Below are 17,821 nucleotides of genomic sequence, written 5' to 3'. Positions count from 1 at the left end.
AACGGGCCGCCCGCTATATGCTGTAATTGGGCCAGCTTTTGCCTTGCGGTGCGAACAAGCATAACGTGATGCGGTTAGCTGACCAGCCCCTAGGGCCAGCCACAATGCCTTTGTTTCGCCATCTGTTAGCCACCGCGTCAGACGCCTTTGCTCCATTTGAGAAATTGAGTTGTAACACCGCAGATCTGACGGTCGGCGCGCTGGCGATCTCAGTTGGAGCGGTGTTCAAGCTGGGTCTGGTGATTTGATGCCTTCGGATCGCCAAGGCTTACGCCGAGAAGTTGAGGCTCAACTTCAGCCAGTGCTCGGGAGAGATCGTCATCGTCAGGTTACATGTGCATGCTATTGCACGACAGTGGCTGCTTACAATGGCCTCAGAAGATTGCCTCCCCAAGTCTAGAAGTTCACCAACTTTATTATGCTGGTTGTGTTTCCACCTCATTCAGCGGTCAGTAGCTTGGAGGTGTGATGCGAAACAGCAGCCGGGTTATGTTCAACACCAGCAAAAATGGATATAGAAATCTGCAAAAGAGAAGGGCCCTAACCAGGGATCGAACCTGGGACCTCTCCCAGATATGAAATGGATGGAAGCCAAATCCCTAAGGGAGAATCATACCGCTAGACCATCAGGGCGATTGAAGCTGAAGAGGACATTGCCTCGTCGTTGTGGATATCACCGTGAAATTTACGCAATAAGAAGCTGAGGTTGTGGGCTGAGTTGTGGAGTCACAGAAACCGAATCCAACCCTACAAGTGTAAAATTGCTGCCTGCTCTAAATTGCCCTAGTGTGACACACCCTGGACAGCTTTTCTACGCAGGGATCACACCAGGGATGATTGCGTCTTTCAGCTTGTCGCGTATCCCATGCCATGAACATTCCCTTGCAATTCCAGGTTGCGGTGTTCGCTGCCTCAAGCCGCCCCATAAAATTGGTTTCCTACAACAGATAGCGATCAAAGTCAAAGGCAGACTCGGCCTGACCAGCGGCAAGGCCAGCTGTCTTGACTGCATCCCAATTCACATCGTTGATTCCCACCTCGTAATCCCAACCCTGGTGGGGGTCGGCATTGGGAAGAATTTGCCAGTAGAACCACGGGATCCCTGCAGCGTCAATACTGGCGGCCCAGTTGCGAATGTTCGAATCTCTGGTGCTAGTGCCGAGCGGACTTCCGCCGTTGCAGTCGTGATTGGGAGCATCCGTGTAGCAAGCGCCCCATTCTTGCATGATGAGCTTCTTTCCGGCATTCTGGGCCTTAGTGACATACGGTCGAAGCTTGGACGTGGCGAAATCGTCAACACCGTATGCGTGGATGGCAAGGACGTCAAGAGCGGCACAGCTAAAGTAAGGATCCAGAAGAGAGTTGTCGACGTAGGCACCACCTCCGGTTGTAACTAAGATATCGGAGTTCCCTTTGAGGTTGTCCTTGATCGACTGGGCCATAGTGCACTGCCACGACGCCAAAGCTGCTGGATTGCCCTGTGGTGAAAGAGAGTCAGTTAAGTCAAGTATTTTGGCGGTGATCAGATCTGTGTCTACCTGGGGGTGCATGGCCTCATTCTGTGCCTCAAATGCAAAGATATACTCAGAGCTCTGCGCCCATGTTTTGCCGTTGTTAGGGTTGACATGACCAAGGACGCGTGCGATACGGGTTTTGAAGTAGGTCATGGCATCGTTCTTGGTGTAAAAGTCTCCGGTGCCATACCACTTTCCATAGAAATCACGGTTTCCTTCGAGCGCGTTGTAGCTGTGGATGGAGATGAGAAGCTTGATGCCATAGCCATGGGCGCGGTTCATGAAGCTGTCAAGTCGGTTGAGCACTGTTTCGTCCCAGGCGTCAGGACTGTCGCCTTGGAGAGGGTTGAAAGTGTCAATGTTGCTGCCCTTCTGGCTTTCGGATTGGCCTGTGTCGATGGGTAGGGTATACTAGGTTAGCAAAATTACTTGGAACTCTGAAGAATCACAAGGGACATCTACCATCGAGCCAAACGCGCAGAACCTTGATACCAGCGCTCTGGAGACCTTCGAACAGGAATGTCTGCTGCTGGGTGTTTAAGCCAGCAGCATAGTAGAGGTTCGAAGCCGAAAACGACTTGGCTGCCTGGCAAGTTGCAGAGAGAGATAGGCCAAGCAAGGCAGCAAAGAGGCTGTATAGCTTCATGGTAAGATACATGTACGAGAGCAGACGGCTGATGAAGGGTGAAGCCAGGGAAACCCAGAAAGCTGAACAAAAAGGGCTTATAGTTAACTTTTAAATATTGTGATTCTTAAGAACCACAAAGTGAGGTTTTGGATCTATCGATCGCACACTGCTAACAGAATGAGAGATCGCTGTAACTTCTGCGAAATGGAATCATATAGTTCCGCTCGATGAACCATCTCTTGGCTGAAAGCGGCAGCTGAATCTGCCAACAGGGTTGGCTTCAAACTAGCAGGGAATGTCTGTCTCATCGGCTGCCACCAAACATCAAAACAATCTACCCACAATATGGTCATGTCTCAACCTGCATTCAGAGTACTCAGGTGTAATTTGAAAGTATTTCGTGTTTCTCGGCGTAAGGTGATTGGCTTTACTCTGCCTTGGGGTGGTTTTCTGGCATTTCGTGGCAGCCGATGGGATAGGAGGCCTGCACACCACAATTCTCGGTAATGTATAAGACCGGTGCTTCACATGGGATCAGTTCGGCCTTTTTGTGGCGACGAATACGATGCTCAACTGCTGTAGGGAGCCGTGCAACATTGGCGCGATGCTACGAGTCATATTGATACTCCCCTGTCTGGCGATCAACTGTTGCCCGCCCCACGTTGGGGTAACAATGCATGCATCCTTACATGAGTGGCCTGGACTTTTTGAAGCCCTTCCCGGCCAAATAAGCTAGTACGACCGTTTAAGCATGGGCGGTCATTGACATGAAGGGAAGCTCATGAACTGTCACTGGGCATGCCGGACCTTCCGGACTCAGCGACCAGGGGATATGTGCTTCAGATAAGGAAGACAGATAATAAGAGGATTTGGGTGAAGCTATGGAACAGCCAAGCACACACAGCAGTATTCTCCGCCGCCATTGCGAAGTGTAAAAACCAGGGGTGCAAACATGCCCATCAAATGCCCCTTTTGTCTCGTGCATTTCATCGACCATTCGGGCAGTCCGTCAAGACGACGTTCAAGCTTCAGGCAGAAATTTGAAGTTTCGTGTATACAGCAGGCGTTGGACTGTGTAGACATATCGACATTGAGATTGGAGTCGGCTTCAATGAACTTCCATTCTCATGGGCTATTAAAGCTCAATTGCACATCACGATGTAGAACTAAATAAGCCAAACCAGTCTTATTCCAATTCATCTCATACCATTCCCATCCTGCCTTTTAACATGCATGCCAACTTTCTCTTTTGGACTCTGCCTTTGGGCGCAGGAGCATTCCCTGCAGCCACACCTAAGGGAAACAACCACAAAGCTTCTGCGAACATTGTGCAGCGAGCTAATTCTGCTTGGCTTGAAGTCCACACTGGGGTCTCGGTCGGTCTCGGAGGACCAACCGTGGGCGTCCTACCCGGACCCGTGAACAAGGCGACTTGTAATCTTCTTGTTCGTCTAGAATTCCATAATACAGACCTGGATAGAAGAGACTGACACATGGGGTAGATCACAAACTCCGATCACTCCCGATACAACCCGGATGTGACGTTGTCTCGCAAAGACTCTGCGCCTTGCTCCGTCGGCCAAGAACTTTCTGGTCACGACGGCCAGCTGGGTGGTTTCAAAGTCAAGTGGACCAACTATTTATGCGGTACCTTTGGAAGGTATGTAGTGTGGATGGCTGTCGCCTGACGCCCTATCACAGACACACTGACAATCGTTAGTGTCTGTAACCCACAGTTCACTGTTCAGGGGCAGACGATCAACGCGTGGGAAGATGGTAAGGCTCAAGGTACCTGAATGAATGTTGACACTAACGTTTCTGAGGTAATTGCAAGCACGGCACCAGCAAAGAAGGCCTGAATGCACATGAATACTGGATGTATGTAACGACAATGACGTGAGTGTGGACACAGACTAACCCAGAACTCAGCTGTGAATACACCTTTTGAATAGATTTATATCGTTTTGTTCTCAAGTCACGGGCTTGCTTTTAGCAAGCCTACGAACTTCGGAATCACTTGAGTGCGCATGAGCTGTTTGGTACCGGATGTGGATTGATGACATGAGACCCGTTCTGGACGGAGACAAGTAGAAGCTGAACCAATCGAACGGCATGACAAAGCTTAAAGAACCCGGGCAGACGTATTATAGGTATGAGTGGCCCGTCATGTAGTCTACCTAGTGACAGTGAGCTCCCCCGTCAATGTATCGTTACACGGTCATCCGGATACTCTTCGTGTCCCCAGGAAAGTGGTCTCTCCTGCAGCGTTATGCCCGGTGTCCGAGAAGTTCCTCGTATTAGCGCAAGGCACGGAAGTACAGAAAGGGGTTCATGCTGAGCAGGTCGGAACAATTTCGCAAGCGGCGCAGCGACAACTCCATCCATTTCAGTGAAGCAATTGCGAAGCTTGAATGAATTGTTCTCACAGAATCAGACGAATACTCTTATGCAATGCTGCAGTAGATGTGTATTGTTTGTCTGGAAACGCTGCCAGTTTGTTGCACCCCTCTTGCTTACGGTGGAGCACCCGCTAGCGCTGACTGTGTTCTGTGCAACTTACTCGCTAAAAGTTTATGAAAGCCTCGTGAGAGGAAGCAAAAGAAAAGCGTCGTGAGCTTGGTAAGGCAATAAGGATCAAAATGGACTTTTGCTTTATTAACGTTACTATTAACATCTAGCATAAATCAGTGGCATCAATTACTTAGCTGATGTACTCGGGGTATCGTACAAACTTATGACTTTGTTAGTGTTCGCACTTGGAATCGACTCATTGATGACCTTGAAGATCTGTCAGTGGTGAAAATATACTGTGGGTATTGATGTTGGTGTTCCATCGTTAACAGAAGCTGAAAGCTTCAAGCAGATCCGAATTAGCACCTTTTCGGAACAAAGACTAACTATTGGCTATGTTGTGAGGAGCTGAATGAATGGCAACATTCAATTCCTAGATCAGGCTGTAGGCAGCTGTCTTCTAAGCTGTGGACTGGCCCTGATAGAGCAAGACAACTACAGAGCCACACAGTCTAAGCATAATGCAGGTAATATTTACCCACTTGCTCGTCAATCTGACTCCAAGTCCGGAAAAAAGGAATCAATATCTTCGCCGATGCAATAGCTCTGTATGTGGATGAGCCCATTTAGGGCATAATATGCAACCGCAATCCTCCTGTATGCCTTGTATAACCTCGTGTTCGGCAGTCTCAAAGAAGATTGGTCAGATTCGAAGTTTCCGTATGGAGTTCATATCATGCTTTCTGTACACCACGGCAGACGGGTTCTACAACTGAAGATTCATCTATAAATACGGCTTTGGAGTCCAAGAATCTAAGTCTCTCTCATCACTCACCACCACACTCACAACACTGTCCAATAACTCTACTCACAAATTGTCTCTGCTTCTTCACCGCCTTGTACGTAAGACCTTTTTCAAGCAGATACTGATGCCGTCATATCTAACAATCAAGAGCACGAGCCCAAGCCATCCAACATGTTCGCTTGCCACACCATCATTGGCGTCGTCGCCAGCCTCGATATGCTTGCGGCCCCCGTGTCCGCGCGCACCTGGGCTGGAGGCGTTAATATGAACACGGCCTGTGTTAGCCAGTGGGGTGTATCATTCCATGCTCAAAACGACAAAGCAGACAATGCTGCCAATAGTGCCTACGACTGGTACTGCACGGATGGCAACAATCAAAGGAACCTTGACGTCGGTGCCTTTTGCGCCGGCAGATACGGCGGCAACGCCTACGCTGACCCTCAGGGCAAGAAGAAGTACGACTGGGGCTGCTACTATCCCTAAATTGCTCGAAAACCTCGTGAAGAGGTTGAACCCTAGTGTAACGACTCATTGAGCACGACTGTTGCAGCGACTCCGCCTGACCCTGGCGACGCAGGAAACGTACGATGGGCGTACCTGGGCTTCATTGGAACGAAAGAACTATTTTAAGTTATGCGACTTTGGGAATAGTACGGATGGAAGTAGGGTGTATCGGATGTACTGGATGTATGAGTTATCTATTTTATCCTAGGGATTTATTGGATACCTTGAATATCCAGAACAGCTAGGTAGCTAGAACAAAGGGACTACTTCACAGCCGAACGATCTGGCTACCCTACAGCACCCATCCACCTCTTTGCCTTGTCCTTGATAGCATCGCACTTGGGATACTGTACTGCTCCCCTCGGCACGATGCCGTCGCTTTGGGTACTGATCAAGAACTTTCCAATTCCAATCCCGTTGTTAGCCCGCATGCCGAAGAAACTGACAAGCTTCCGTTTATCCTCTGAGTTGAACCCCTCCTCAGTCGAGTTCAGGTACACCAGCGCCATGCCGATCGGCAAAGGCGCAGATGAAATTCCGAAGGTCCCTGCATTTGGATGGAAGAAGACATCGACGATGTTGGCGATCTTGGTACAGAAAACCCTAGGGTTGGTTCGCTCCGGCAGCTCAATGTCAGGCTTCGGGCCAAGAGCAAGGCGAAGAGTGCTGTAGGCCAAAATGGAAGTTGTCCAAAACAAGGTCATGATCGATGTTATGACGACGTCGCACATGGTGGGATTGTCGACACCTCTTCTTTCGAGGTCTTTTAACTCTTCTGTCGGGCCCATGTTGTCGAGCCACCGTGTAAGTTCTCTGTCGATGCGCCAGCACTCATTCACCAGTCTGCTCCGTTTTGCCTTTTTCTCGATCCCTGGTTCGCAATCACGCAGTTCGTCGAGATCTTCGAGGATACCCGGAATATCAACAAAGATGTCTACTAGTGCGTCTTTGGAAGACTTCGGATGATGCTTCCAGGGTACTGTCTTCCAGATAGGATGGCTCAAAGGACATCTTTGCCGCCGCTTGATGTGTGTAATTGTCTTATTAATGCGTTAGAATAAAAGAAGCCACAAGAATAGTTGATGAGAAGTGTTGTACCTGATGAACACGCCCAGAGCAGAAAAGCTGGTGCGCGTGGCCGTCGACATGGCTCTGTGGTGTTCGCTGCACCACTAGGGCCATTTCTCCCATGGCATGACCTTCCCAGCTCTGGGCTTGGGAGATACCCCGTCTCTCTCTATCATCTGCGCCGTACAAGAGCTGAAATGAAATGAGTCTTGGCTTTTCGCAGAGGAAGAAGGGGGCTTGGAATGCACATACCTCATAGAGACCGAGGATCCTTGAAGCCACCATCAGCGCATCTGACCTCCATCGCGTAGGATGCCGTAGGGCAGTGTTTAATTCACCAAGTGCCTGGCAGTAGAACTTGAGTCCCTCATCTATCATCCATACTTGCTTGTCGCGTCGGCCGATGGTTCCAAGACTAATCGCCAGCAGGCTCTGGCGCAGTGCTGCATCCGTTCGGTAAAGATCCTGGACTGTAGCAGCCCAGTCTGAATGAGAATACCGGACAATGGGGGTTCCTGGGGTGAAAGCCGGGGCATCGGGCATGTATGTCTCCCAAAACAGATCAAGAATCTTTTCCTCATAAGCGGAATGAGAAAATAGGGGCGCTTGGATCGTGGGAGGCGCCACAAGGGCGAGAGCTGTATTTTTAGGCTTCGGGTTGTTGGACGTGACATTGACGAAGATGCGCTTCCGTTCATAACCCGCGCACTCGATGCCAGCCTTCAGGCACTGCCCGCATACCGGTCTCTGGAGGTCGCACTACCGTACACCGGGTCAATGATCAGGCGCATGTATGATAGGGGACCAAGGGTCCTGGTGCACTTACTCCTTTCTTCCGCTTGCGACATGTGTTGCAACCCTTGGATCGTCCCGGAACTCCAACCATCTTGTGAGTGGGATCCCAGACGGGAAAGCAAGCGTTTGCACAGAGAGGATCACCCGGCGCAGGATGCTTCTGATTTGGGAAAGGTGAGCGGCCGTGGGCGCCAGAGCCGTTTTAACTACTCCGGGGCATCGGTGGAGTGACAGCGATCGGAAAGTAGGCTTATCTCCCGGCGGAGCGGTTGCATCTGATCTGTCCCAGACCAAGCAAGCCTTAATCGCGGGGCCGCGGGCTTGGACGCAAGACGTTGTCGTGGAGGCTTAGAAATCGACGAATGATGCAGCAACCAATTGTCAGGAATGCTGCTAGACGATGAACTATGCACGCTGAGATCAATGACGACGACACTTGAAGTAACACAAAAGGCGCATCCACATTGCTGGAGACGAAGGATTGGCTTATTTTCAGCCCTGCAAACGCTCGAAGGATTCCAAGCCTCCTTAGCGATCCACTCAACCGCTGGCAAGCAAGCCACCTCTAGGCCCATTTGGGAAGCATTCTGCGCGCTGTGACTCGATTGGGTGTTTGAACCAGCTCTCCGATCTTCGTGATGCGCGAGCAGGCTGAAGTTAGATGCCAAGACGGGCGTCTGGCGGTAGAATTCATCTCCAATTCCCCTTGTCTGGCACAACGGTTAATGCCGCCTACGACGTTGTTGCGCATTTTCTTTCCAAGACCGTTCAAGCGCCTTCCAGCCCTAAAGACGCGTCTGCGCAGATCTCCCATGGACGTCGTCGGCATGCAGAAGGCTGTGTTCCGACCGGGACCCCGATCACGATGCAGATGAAGTAGAATGATGAGATATAAGACAATGAGCTTCCGGTTTCTATTTTACAAAAATTGGAATACAGCAGCTTCAAACACCGCCAACCCATCTCTCATACTCTGAATCTATATTCGAAAAGAACAAGAATTTAAACAACTAAATTAGACTCGGCTGACAACAATCGTGAACATGGTTCAGCCGACACGACCTCCAGCCAACGGCTTTGTTGCAGCAGCACGGAAAGTCTACAATCCATTGGGTTTCGTCAAAGGCTACAACTTCGTCCTCTTTTTCATCTTCTTCGGTGCTTTCATGGGATTTACACTCGCCCGCTTTGAGTACCTCAACTTCAGCATTTTCTGTGGACCCGGTGGTGCAGCCCCTGGGGAGTGTTTCTACTACCAAAAGCGGATCGAGCAGATCGGCATCAAGATGCACCTCGGCGCCATCCTCCCGGCCAGCTTTCTAGCTTGTTTCCAATTCGTTCCGGTCATTCGTCACAAGGTGTTGCTCTTCCATCGCATCAACGGTTATCTCATCATACTATTGTCCCTCGTCAGCACAGCGGGCATTTTCATGTTCTTGCGGAACGCATTCGGAGGCGGCATCGAGACACAAACTGGCATCGGCCTCCTATCGATCATGTTCATCGGCTCAATGATGTTGGCGTTCATCAACATCAAGAAGCTTCAGATTGAACAACACAGAGCTTGGATGTTGCGAGCTTGGTTTTATGTATGTGCGGCAAATGCTTCAAATAATCTCATGCTAATATCTGAACAAGGCCGGATCCATCATCACTATTCGGCTAATTCAGATCACTGCAGCCACTATCATCAGCAACATGGGGACCTACTATGTATCGCGTCCTTGCGACCAAGTTGCGTTCATGGTAGACAACGTGAACAGAACACTGGCTCTGTACCCGGACTGTGCCTCATACTTTTCAGGAGAGAATCCGGGTCAGCAAACAGTCGTCCACGCCGACCTTCCCGGCGCAACATCGGCTGCTGAAGCTGGAGCAGCCACCGGCATGGTCTTCGGGATGGCTGTCTGGCTGGCCCTGGCTATTCATGCCATCGGGATCGAGATTTATGTGAGTGCGATTGGAAATTGAAGTCACAATTTCAATCAGCTAACTTATTCCAGTTGCATCTCACACCTGCAGAGGCCGAAAGACTTCGCAATGTTTCTTATAAGAGACAACTCGAAGCTGGGCTCCATCCTGCCGGAAGAGCCGGAATCACAGCCGACCGGATTGGAGACTCTGAGAAGTGGCAGCCATGGGATAGGCCGGGCCAAGTCCCTCACAAGCCGTCCCAGGATGACTCAATTTCGCAGCTTGCATCTCACTGAAGCTGCAAATTTTGATGGTTCATCCGGACTTGGACGGCATTCGGTCCGGACCGGCCTCGGCCAGAAGGCGGCCTGGAAAGGTGGAGAATTCAGAATACGAGCACGGGGCTTGGCGCATGAGAACGGGTTATTAGCCGCAATACATTTGAGTTAACCCAACCCACCTGGTCCTTGCATCCTGCTGGCCGTTCCTCTGAGGCTACAGTATGACTGAATCACTCAAACCTTATTGCTAGAGAACTCCTCCACTGTTGTTTAAAACTTCGACGGGCAGATTGACAGCTTTCTTCGGACATTTCCGTGCGGAAGGTTGAACTGGCATGCTGCCTAACTCACTGAATTAAAGTCACTACAGAGAAGCACGAAACATAATATTATTGATGTATTTCTTAAGGAGGTGCTTGAAAGTTGTAAAGCTTAAGGAAGATGTCTTGACATGCTTTTGAACTTTCGATGTGAGTGGTTAGTAGACTTCTCGCCTCTCGGACGGGCCGCCCGAATAGCGCCGTGTCTGCCCCAGAACATCAGCAATGACCACTCAGTCATCCATGGGATTGCGTCCAAATTTTACAACAATATGAGATTCTGAAATGCCCATCAAGACCTCCCGCTGCAAATCCGCATATATGAGTATGAACCAGCTCGCCACCAGAATACGAGGGCGGATGTAGCACTCACAATCAATTTCATCCCTACCTTCGTATGTTGCATTCTGCAAAGGGCAACAATGCACTTCGTTCTACTGTGGCTCCTTTCTTACTGTATGCTGATCCACTGTGCAGCTGTGGAGTCTCCATCACTGCTAAGTAAGAGAAGCCGAAAACAAAACATCGGAATTGTAGCTGGTGAATCAGGTCGCAACAGCCAATTTTTCTGCGACAGCAACCAGGTTGCCGCCATCGAAAGATCTATTATGTGGATGAATCGATACGCCAAATCTGCTTATGACTTCCTTTATGAGGATGATTCTGAAACAACTTCAGCATTCATTGGATGGTTTGGCGGTAAATCTACCTCTTCCTCTCTGTCTTCCCTTAGAACCGAAGCGGTCACGAAGATGCTGATCCTTACTCTTATGTACCAGCGAGCAATACCGACAAAGTCAACTTTATCAGAAGGGAGGTGTACGATCCCATTGAAGCGTTGGGCTCCTCAGCTAGATGGTACGTTGCCGAGCTTGAGGATCTCGAAGAGACCTTGGTCATCGGCTGCGGAACAGTTCGCAATACCGATGATTGCCGTGCCCGAGGCACCCACCTTGTTGCCAACAAGTTGAAGAACACCATTACCATTTGTCCATCATACTTTTTCAATAACGGAGCTGTCGCATCAGACGAGGCAGAGGAGCAATCGATGTCAACATGGAGGCTGAAACGACAACTTCTACCTGCTGCTGGGTTTGCTTTGCTGCATGAAGTAACCCACATCACAGGTGTGGTTGGAGATTTTGAATATTGGACAGATGAGTTGGCTTCCACCGATCATGCCTACAAGCCGTCAGAGTAAGTGAAGACTGCCATAGTGTTTCCGATACCTTGACTAAACAGCTACCCGCAGATGCATCAAACTGCCGGACTTAAGACGAATTAATAATGCCCAAACCTATGCTCTGTTTGCACTAGACGTTAGGACGAATCCGGCGTTTACGAGCAAGCAAGTTGATATGGATATAAAAGATCCTCAACAGTTTGCATTGAGATGGCTTAGAGCTGGGGTTAGCGGTAGACCGGAAGAACCATAGTTGGTAAAAGGATGCTGAATATGAAGTCTATCCATATTGAATGCAGGCAAAGTTCGACACGCAACCTGTAACCTGAGCTGTCTCAAGATGACTGTCCTCCTGCGTTTTCCTTAAGACCTCTCCTCCAAGATTTGCATCAACAGATGCATGTTGCTCTTTAACATCCAAGTCGCATCCACGGAATTCGCGGTGACTAAGGTCGCCAAGTTGCGCAGACACCGGCCCCGGTTGGCGCGGCCCCACCCGTTCACGGCATCGAGAATGTCTGGTGGCGAAGTTTCTTCGACGAAAGGGAGTGGAAGAATCGTTCATTGATTACATACTTAGGAGGCATCTAGCCTACCTTGTCGTATTTGGCGTGTTTGTATACATTGTAGCCGAGCTTTGCATCGATAACTTCATCATCGTTGTGTTCTGTTCCAACCTCCCGGCACCCGATGCAGGGGACAATGATGTCAAGTCATTCTTGCGACTAGCAACCCTCCTTGGTGTCGGTGCAAATGCCGTTGCAGCAGACCTTCTCGCAAGTCTCGACCTGTGGAGAGTTAGTGTTCTCCAAGTTTACAGCCAACGCTTTAGGTGAGCACTGGCTTACAAAGTTCCAAGTTGGGCTGGATCGACCAGGCCAGGTATAACACTTGACAATGTTCAGGCCTGAGCATCCCATGGTGTATTTGTCAGGGTTGCAGCCTTTGCCCTGATCCTCAGCTAGAACCAGGGCTGCGAAGAACGGAACGAGGCTGGAGAAGCGCATTGTGAATGAAAGAGGTGGATCGATGTACGCCAGCTGATGACTTGTTCAGAAAGAAACAAACAGTGTAGCAAAGACGAGGCCAGCGCAGACTTTTAAAGAATTCATTTGACTAAGGTAACAAAAGCGCGGTATGAAGAAGAGAGGGTTTCAAATTAACAATTACGCGGCTTCCAATACACCGCTTCATTTTCATGGAACCAAGTTCCACAAAACACTAAAGTTAAAATCGAATCCCCCCCTTCTCCTTCCATACCTTCCGCCACGAGAACCAGGCTACGCCGATCTTCAACAAAAAACATACATGACTCTTTTACCCCAGCTTGTATTTATAGTGCGAGTGGTGTTGCGAGAATCCGTTTGGTCCAGTCCGTGGCATAACGGGGCTCTTCCGATCCAAGCTGGGAGTATGACTCGCCTTGCCTCACACCGTTTGCACTTCTGTGTTATCGGACAAGATAAGTATCAGTACATATCTGACCGTTTGAAGTCATGTTGTGTTGTTCTCAGTCGCGAACTTTATCTACCATGCCAAAATGCTTACTTGATTGCTTCTGTGGACATAACAAAGCTGCCCGTACTTAGCACCGACAACACTCCGACCAATGATAAATACAGTCATTGACCAGCACCAATCTACTTAATTGGTCAGCCTGGCCCAAATGATGTTTGATAATGACGCAAACCCCTTCAGCAGCAAGAGGTCTGTCCACGGCCGAAGAAACAAATGCATGGATAGTGTTTGTTTCCCCGGTTCAAGATTTGCTTAAGGAAGTGCGCATTCTCGGGTGTCTCTCTATAAAGAGAGCTCCTGATATTTTCGAGAAGCTTTCTTGTCATCACGCTTTATTTTCTCTGAAGACGCCAAGAGCTCGCTCCTTCGCGAGTCCATTTGATGCGGCGGTGTGAGGCGCAGTGAGGTTGTGCAGATGACAGGCTCCACCGGCTACAGCGGCATTGGCAAGGCAGAATACTTAGCGTCGAGATGTCTAGGCAGGACTGGGTCAACAACCAGCAAGCTTCTTCTGTGTCGCTGGCGGCCTCTCAAATGGATATGCGATGTCCTTATGGTTGTTTCAACTTGGCTACGAAGACCCATTCATTAAACGTATATTGTTCTCATTCCGGAGCAGATACTCGTGAGCATTACGCTTGACGGAGTTCTAGCCATTATCTTCCTTTCCAAAAATTCATGAAAAACCTACATCATGTTGTTCCTGAACCTAGGCTGCATTATCCACCCACAAGGTGCTTTCCAATACCCTTCGCTACCTAAATTCAGACACTTTACGCGCCTCCCCCTCCATATTAGAAAGAGAATTTGGGAGTGCTGCCTCGACATCTTCTCAAATATTTGCATTCCACCATCGGATCTCAAATTGGATATCGTTCCAACACTGAAAGTTCACAATCCTTATTCGCCACTGTTGGCGACCAACACCGAGGCCCGCCAAGTCGCACTTCTAAAATTGCCCCGAGCTCGGCTTTACAACCCAGAACAAGACATGCTCTACCTTGACAGCGACAACTTCTACAACTTCTGTCAGGCATGCGGTCGAGTTGAATGGCCTTCCGCCACAAAGCATCTGGCACTTGCTCTCCCAGTCACCGACCGAGGACTTTGGCTACCGATGGCTATAAAATACTTGCCGCAACTGCAATCCATATCGATTGTCCTGCCTGAAGCCTATGGGATAATAGATAGACTCGAGCACGTCGAGGTTCCGAAACCAGCATTCAGGGTCCTCAGATATCTCACAGATGGCGAGAGAGATGATGTTGAGATAATGGCGGATTATTGGGCCGAGGCATTTGACGAATGGGTTCATATTGTCTGGACGAAACGGCTAGCAGATTTCGTTGATTCGGTCAAGGAAGACTTGAGTCTTTATGCAAAACGAGAGGAGGCACCTTGTTGGAGCGATGAAACGAACACTCTCAGGCTTCGATTCGATGTGATGTGTTTTGCGGAACTTGGTGCGATGAAGATCATGTAGCGAGCGAGAATGAACGGGTTTTATGACAACTTGAAATTGAACTCAGTCTAACCGGAAGACAGCCAGGACGAACGGCACATCATGTGAGCTAATTTGGCCTCAGCTTTCATGGAACAACGACTCATATGCCGACAGCATCTCTTAATGCAATTATTGTAGTTATTAATGGATAAAGTTTTGTTGCAGTCCACGATCATCAACCTCTCTGATGGCATTTAGGTTATGGAAAAGATGGTGTTGCTTGAGGTGCCGTAAAAATGGTGAGCACAAACAACACTCCGGGAGATATCGTTGTAGCTGATGATGGTGAAGAGCTAGGAGGTTCGACCGTCGTTGCTGATGAGGAGATAGCGAGAGTGCTGGAAGTCGAAGAGAAACTATCTGTTATAAGACTCTGGAATGTTGTTCGTACCTCCAAAGGCGTAGTATGCGACTCTCCGGCAGAGATTGAAATTAATGTTGTGTTTGAAGAGGGCGTTGTTGTAGAGCTTATCGATGCCAATGAAGATGTGGTTGTAGGCGAGACAGTACCAGAGCTCGAAGAAGTACTCAAACCCGAAGAAGCACTTGAGCTTGAAGAAGTACGCAATACAGTAAGCGTCGAGCTGAGAAGCACGCTGGAGCTTGGCAATCCATTTGTGCTGAAAGAAGCTGTGATGCTACTGTTCACAACAGAACTGGCGCCAGGGATAGAAAAGGTATTGAATGAGGTAGTTGACGTTCCGCTTGAGGATCCTGCTGCAATTATGGATGCTTGTGAGGTATTGGTGATGGATCCGACGGAGGAGCTGTTAGATGGAGATATGGATGTACTTGTGGTAGACAGCCCAAAACTAGTCGAAGACGAACTGACGCTGTTTGATGAAGTGGAACTTGTCGACAGCACTGAGATTGAATTTGAGGAAGACACAGCGATAATGGCTGATGACGAACTCGAACTGCTTGACGTGCTGATCGTCGTAGATGAGGATGAGATGATGGTCGAACTTGACGTAGAGAGCGTAGTACCAGTTGGAAAAGAGGTAAGACTGCTTGACGGGTCGAAAGTCGTCGTTGTCAGTATAAGGCTTGAGCTCAAACTAAGCGATACTTGAGCTGCAGGCGACGCAGTTGATGAGGATGAGAGTACAGATGAAGATGTTTCTAAAGCGCTGAGCAGTGTGGACGAAGTGGTCGAACTGGGTAAAATGTTGTAAGAGTATTGAAGGATAGCCGAAGAGCTTCGGATAAAGTCAGCGATGACTACTGCAAGCCAGAAGGGCTTCATCATGACTTTAGTGCCTGACGGCGATGAAAAATTGAGAGTGATTGTGGTTAGGACGGAAGACTTCGCGAGTCCGATAGCAACGCGTAGGGGGCCAGAATGAATATAAGCATTGCTTGAGTCGGCATAATCATCAACCCTGTGGGATGACATTTGCCAGAGCTGAGAAACTACCTTCAGCTACCGGGAATGCTACCCAGACTGTCGGGTTTGCGAGAACGCAATCCAAACCTCAGCTGGTCTCAAGTCTGCCATGTCTTTTGTTCTGGCTCGCATTGTGCAATTATTCCCACCCGGCGGCCTTGTCCTTCTCTTCCGATACCGAAATAAACAGACAGACAGACATGAGATACAGAAGAAGATCTGCCACAGAAGCCACATTGGCGCGGTCTGAGCATCAAAAGACCGAAAATGCAGGATTAAGGATTATGCTGCAATAAGGGCTTTCCCAGAAACCTGACCGGCAGTAATTCCAAATGCCAGCCATGTCTTACTCACCAAATTGCAACTTCCCAAAACAGCCACCTGTTGATGTCGGAAATGCCGCTGCATTCCTTAGGAGGTCAGAAGAATGAAAGCCTGCCAAAGGGTGCTTTTTCATCTACAGTTCAACGTTTCTGAGCCAAAATAGATCCCACAAGACGAATTTTACCGGTACACGTACCCTTGGTTATTCCATAAAGGCATGTTCACAAACGCCACACTGCCTCTCCTCGCGCATGAGGCTTATGTTCCCTGGGGGATGCAACACGGAGAACTTACGACACAGAAATTAGAACAATCGAAGGTGTCGGTCCGACCTTATGATGCAGAGGAGCAGCAGCAGAGCGTCCAGCGGCTCTCATTGACCGAAACATAAGTCCAACCCCTGCGCCCTCGTCTGCGCCTCCAGATTAATGGGTGGCCGTATACGGATAGACAGAGCAGGCGGCGCCCAGATAAAGCTCACTTTATTACCTATCACCGAGACGATGCAGAATCTACGAATCCTTCAATCGAATCGCCCACCGAAGCTTCTGCGGCTTGACTCAACACGAGCAGCTGTACTGCAGTCGGTGCTAGTGATGAAATGATTCAGCACGTGAACATGTGACATGCCGCGAAAGAAAGATTGCGTTGACGGAGACAGCGAGCACCCCGATAGTGAAGATATGTCAAAAACTAGTACCTGGACTCGTCGGCTACAATCAATGCTTCTTTCTGGCCGTCTAGCTCAAATTGCAGTCTCCTCAAGTTAAGCAGCCAGAAATAGTATGAGTCAGCGAAATTTCCTTTTTTGCCTCCGTTGGGAAAGAAGAGAAGCATCCGTACCTCTAATTAAGTTTTAAGAACAATAGGATCGGCGTCTTAGACTTTACTGTGCGGAGCACTGAATGGTTCTGCCTAGATGATAATAGTTCCCATTGGATCGTAACTTCGGGTAGCCTTGTGAACATCATCGGCAACTTGGGAGCTGGATTTCAGACGAGTCATATGCGATGAACATCCTACTTTGTATGAATAAGCATAGACAAAGAGAGGGGCAGTGCCATGGGACTGGTATTCAATCATTGAAGAGTCCACGGATTCTCGGTGTCTACTTAAACACCTTGCTTGCCCATGCAGACGTCTTGTTCTCTTTGGCACGGTATTTGTCGCTCTAACAGTCACCACCATTCGAAACCTGACACCCTCTGTTTTACTCATTCAGTCATTTCCACTCATTCGTATAATCATGGTACGTCTTACACTTGTTGCCATCGCTCTCGGTGCCGTAGCCACTGTCACGGCCCGTACTTGCCCGGGCGGCTGGATCAACTGCTACTACGCCAACGGAGAGAGATGCACCGCCGGCTGCAAGCACGCCTTTTGGGGGTGCGGTTGCGACGACAACAAATTTGGTTCAACACTGAACGACTCTGAGTGCACCAACGCTTTCGGCGTGGATTATCCGGATTGTTGATCTTGTCATGGAGACAGTTTCTTAAGCGTAAGTCATACTATAAACGCTCGGGGTAACCCACATAAAGGAATTTCCTTCGACTAACAGTGGG

At 49.2% G+C, this 17,821-nt stretch overlaps 5 protein-coding genes and 1 non-coding gene across 6 annotated transcripts; 2 read left to right on the top strand and 4 right to left on the bottom strand.

Moving 5' to 3' along the window:
- Positions 1–536: 536 nt before the first annotated feature.
- Positions 537–633, bottom strand: COL26b_013120. The gene has a single exon. It is a non-coding gene; the product is annotated as a tRNA-Pro (tRNA).
- Positions 634–938: 305 nt separating this feature from the next.
- On the bottom strand, positions 939–2,160 carry COL26b_013119 (uncharacterized protein; the record flags this gene model as incomplete). Its single annotated transcript, XM_053185744.1, has 3 exons — positions 939–1,478; positions 1,539–1,903; positions 1,977–2,160. The coding sequence occupies 3 exons, from the start codon at positions 2,158–2,160 to the stop codon at positions 939–941; spliced, it is 1,089 nt and encodes a 362-aa protein (XP_053030320.1).
- Positions 2,161–5,629: 3,469 nt separating this feature from the next.
- COL26b_013118 (uncharacterized protein) lies at positions 5,630–5,941 on the top strand (the record flags this gene model as incomplete). Its single annotated transcript, XM_053185743.1, has 2 exons — positions 5,630–5,811; positions 5,839–5,941. 2 exons carry the CDS (start codon positions 5,630–5,632, stop codon positions 5,939–5,941), a joined length of 285 nt encoding a protein of 94 aa, XP_053030319.1.
- A 308-nt stretch (positions 5,942–6,249) lies between these two features.
- Positions 6,250–7,878, bottom strand: COL26b_013117 (uncharacterized protein; the record flags this gene model as incomplete). The annotated part of the gene is made up of 3 exons (XM_053185742.1): positions 6,250–6,918; positions 7,283–7,668; positions 7,857–7,878. The coding sequence occupies 3 exons, from the start codon at positions 7,876–7,878 to the stop codon at positions 6,250–6,252; spliced, it is 1,077 nt and encodes a 358-aa protein (XP_053030318.1).
- A 990-nt stretch (positions 7,879–8,868) lies between these two features.
- On the top strand, positions 8,869–10,035 carry COL26b_013116 (uncharacterized protein; the record flags this gene model as incomplete). The annotated part of the gene is made up of 3 exons (XM_053185741.1): positions 8,869–9,414; positions 9,464–9,775; positions 9,829–10,035. The coding sequence occupies 3 exons, from the start codon at positions 8,869–8,871 to the stop codon at positions 10,033–10,035; spliced, it is 1,065 nt and encodes a 354-aa protein (XP_053030317.1).
- A 2,213-nt stretch (positions 10,036–12,248) lies between these two features.
- On the bottom strand, positions 12,249–12,530 carry COL26b_013115 (uncharacterized protein; the record flags this gene model as incomplete). The annotated part of the gene is made up of 2 exons (XM_053185740.1): positions 12,249–12,311; positions 12,372–12,530. The coding sequence occupies 2 exons, from the start codon at positions 12,528–12,530 to the stop codon at positions 12,249–12,251; spliced, it is 222 nt and encodes a 73-aa protein (XP_053030316.1).
- Between the last annotated feature and the right edge of the window lie 5,291 nt (positions 12,531–17,821).

This window comes from Colletotrichum chrysophilum, assembly GCF_026319265.1.
Source record: "Colletotrichum chrysophilum strain AFK26 chromosome Unknown scaffold_206, whole genome shotgun sequence".
Lineage (NCBI taxonomy): Eukaryota > Fungi > Ascomycota > Sordariomycetes > Glomerellales > Glomerellaceae > Colletotrichum > Colletotrichum chrysophilum.
Note: the sequence above shows the minus strand (reverse complement) of the source record. Positions and strands in the feature narration are given on the sequence as shown.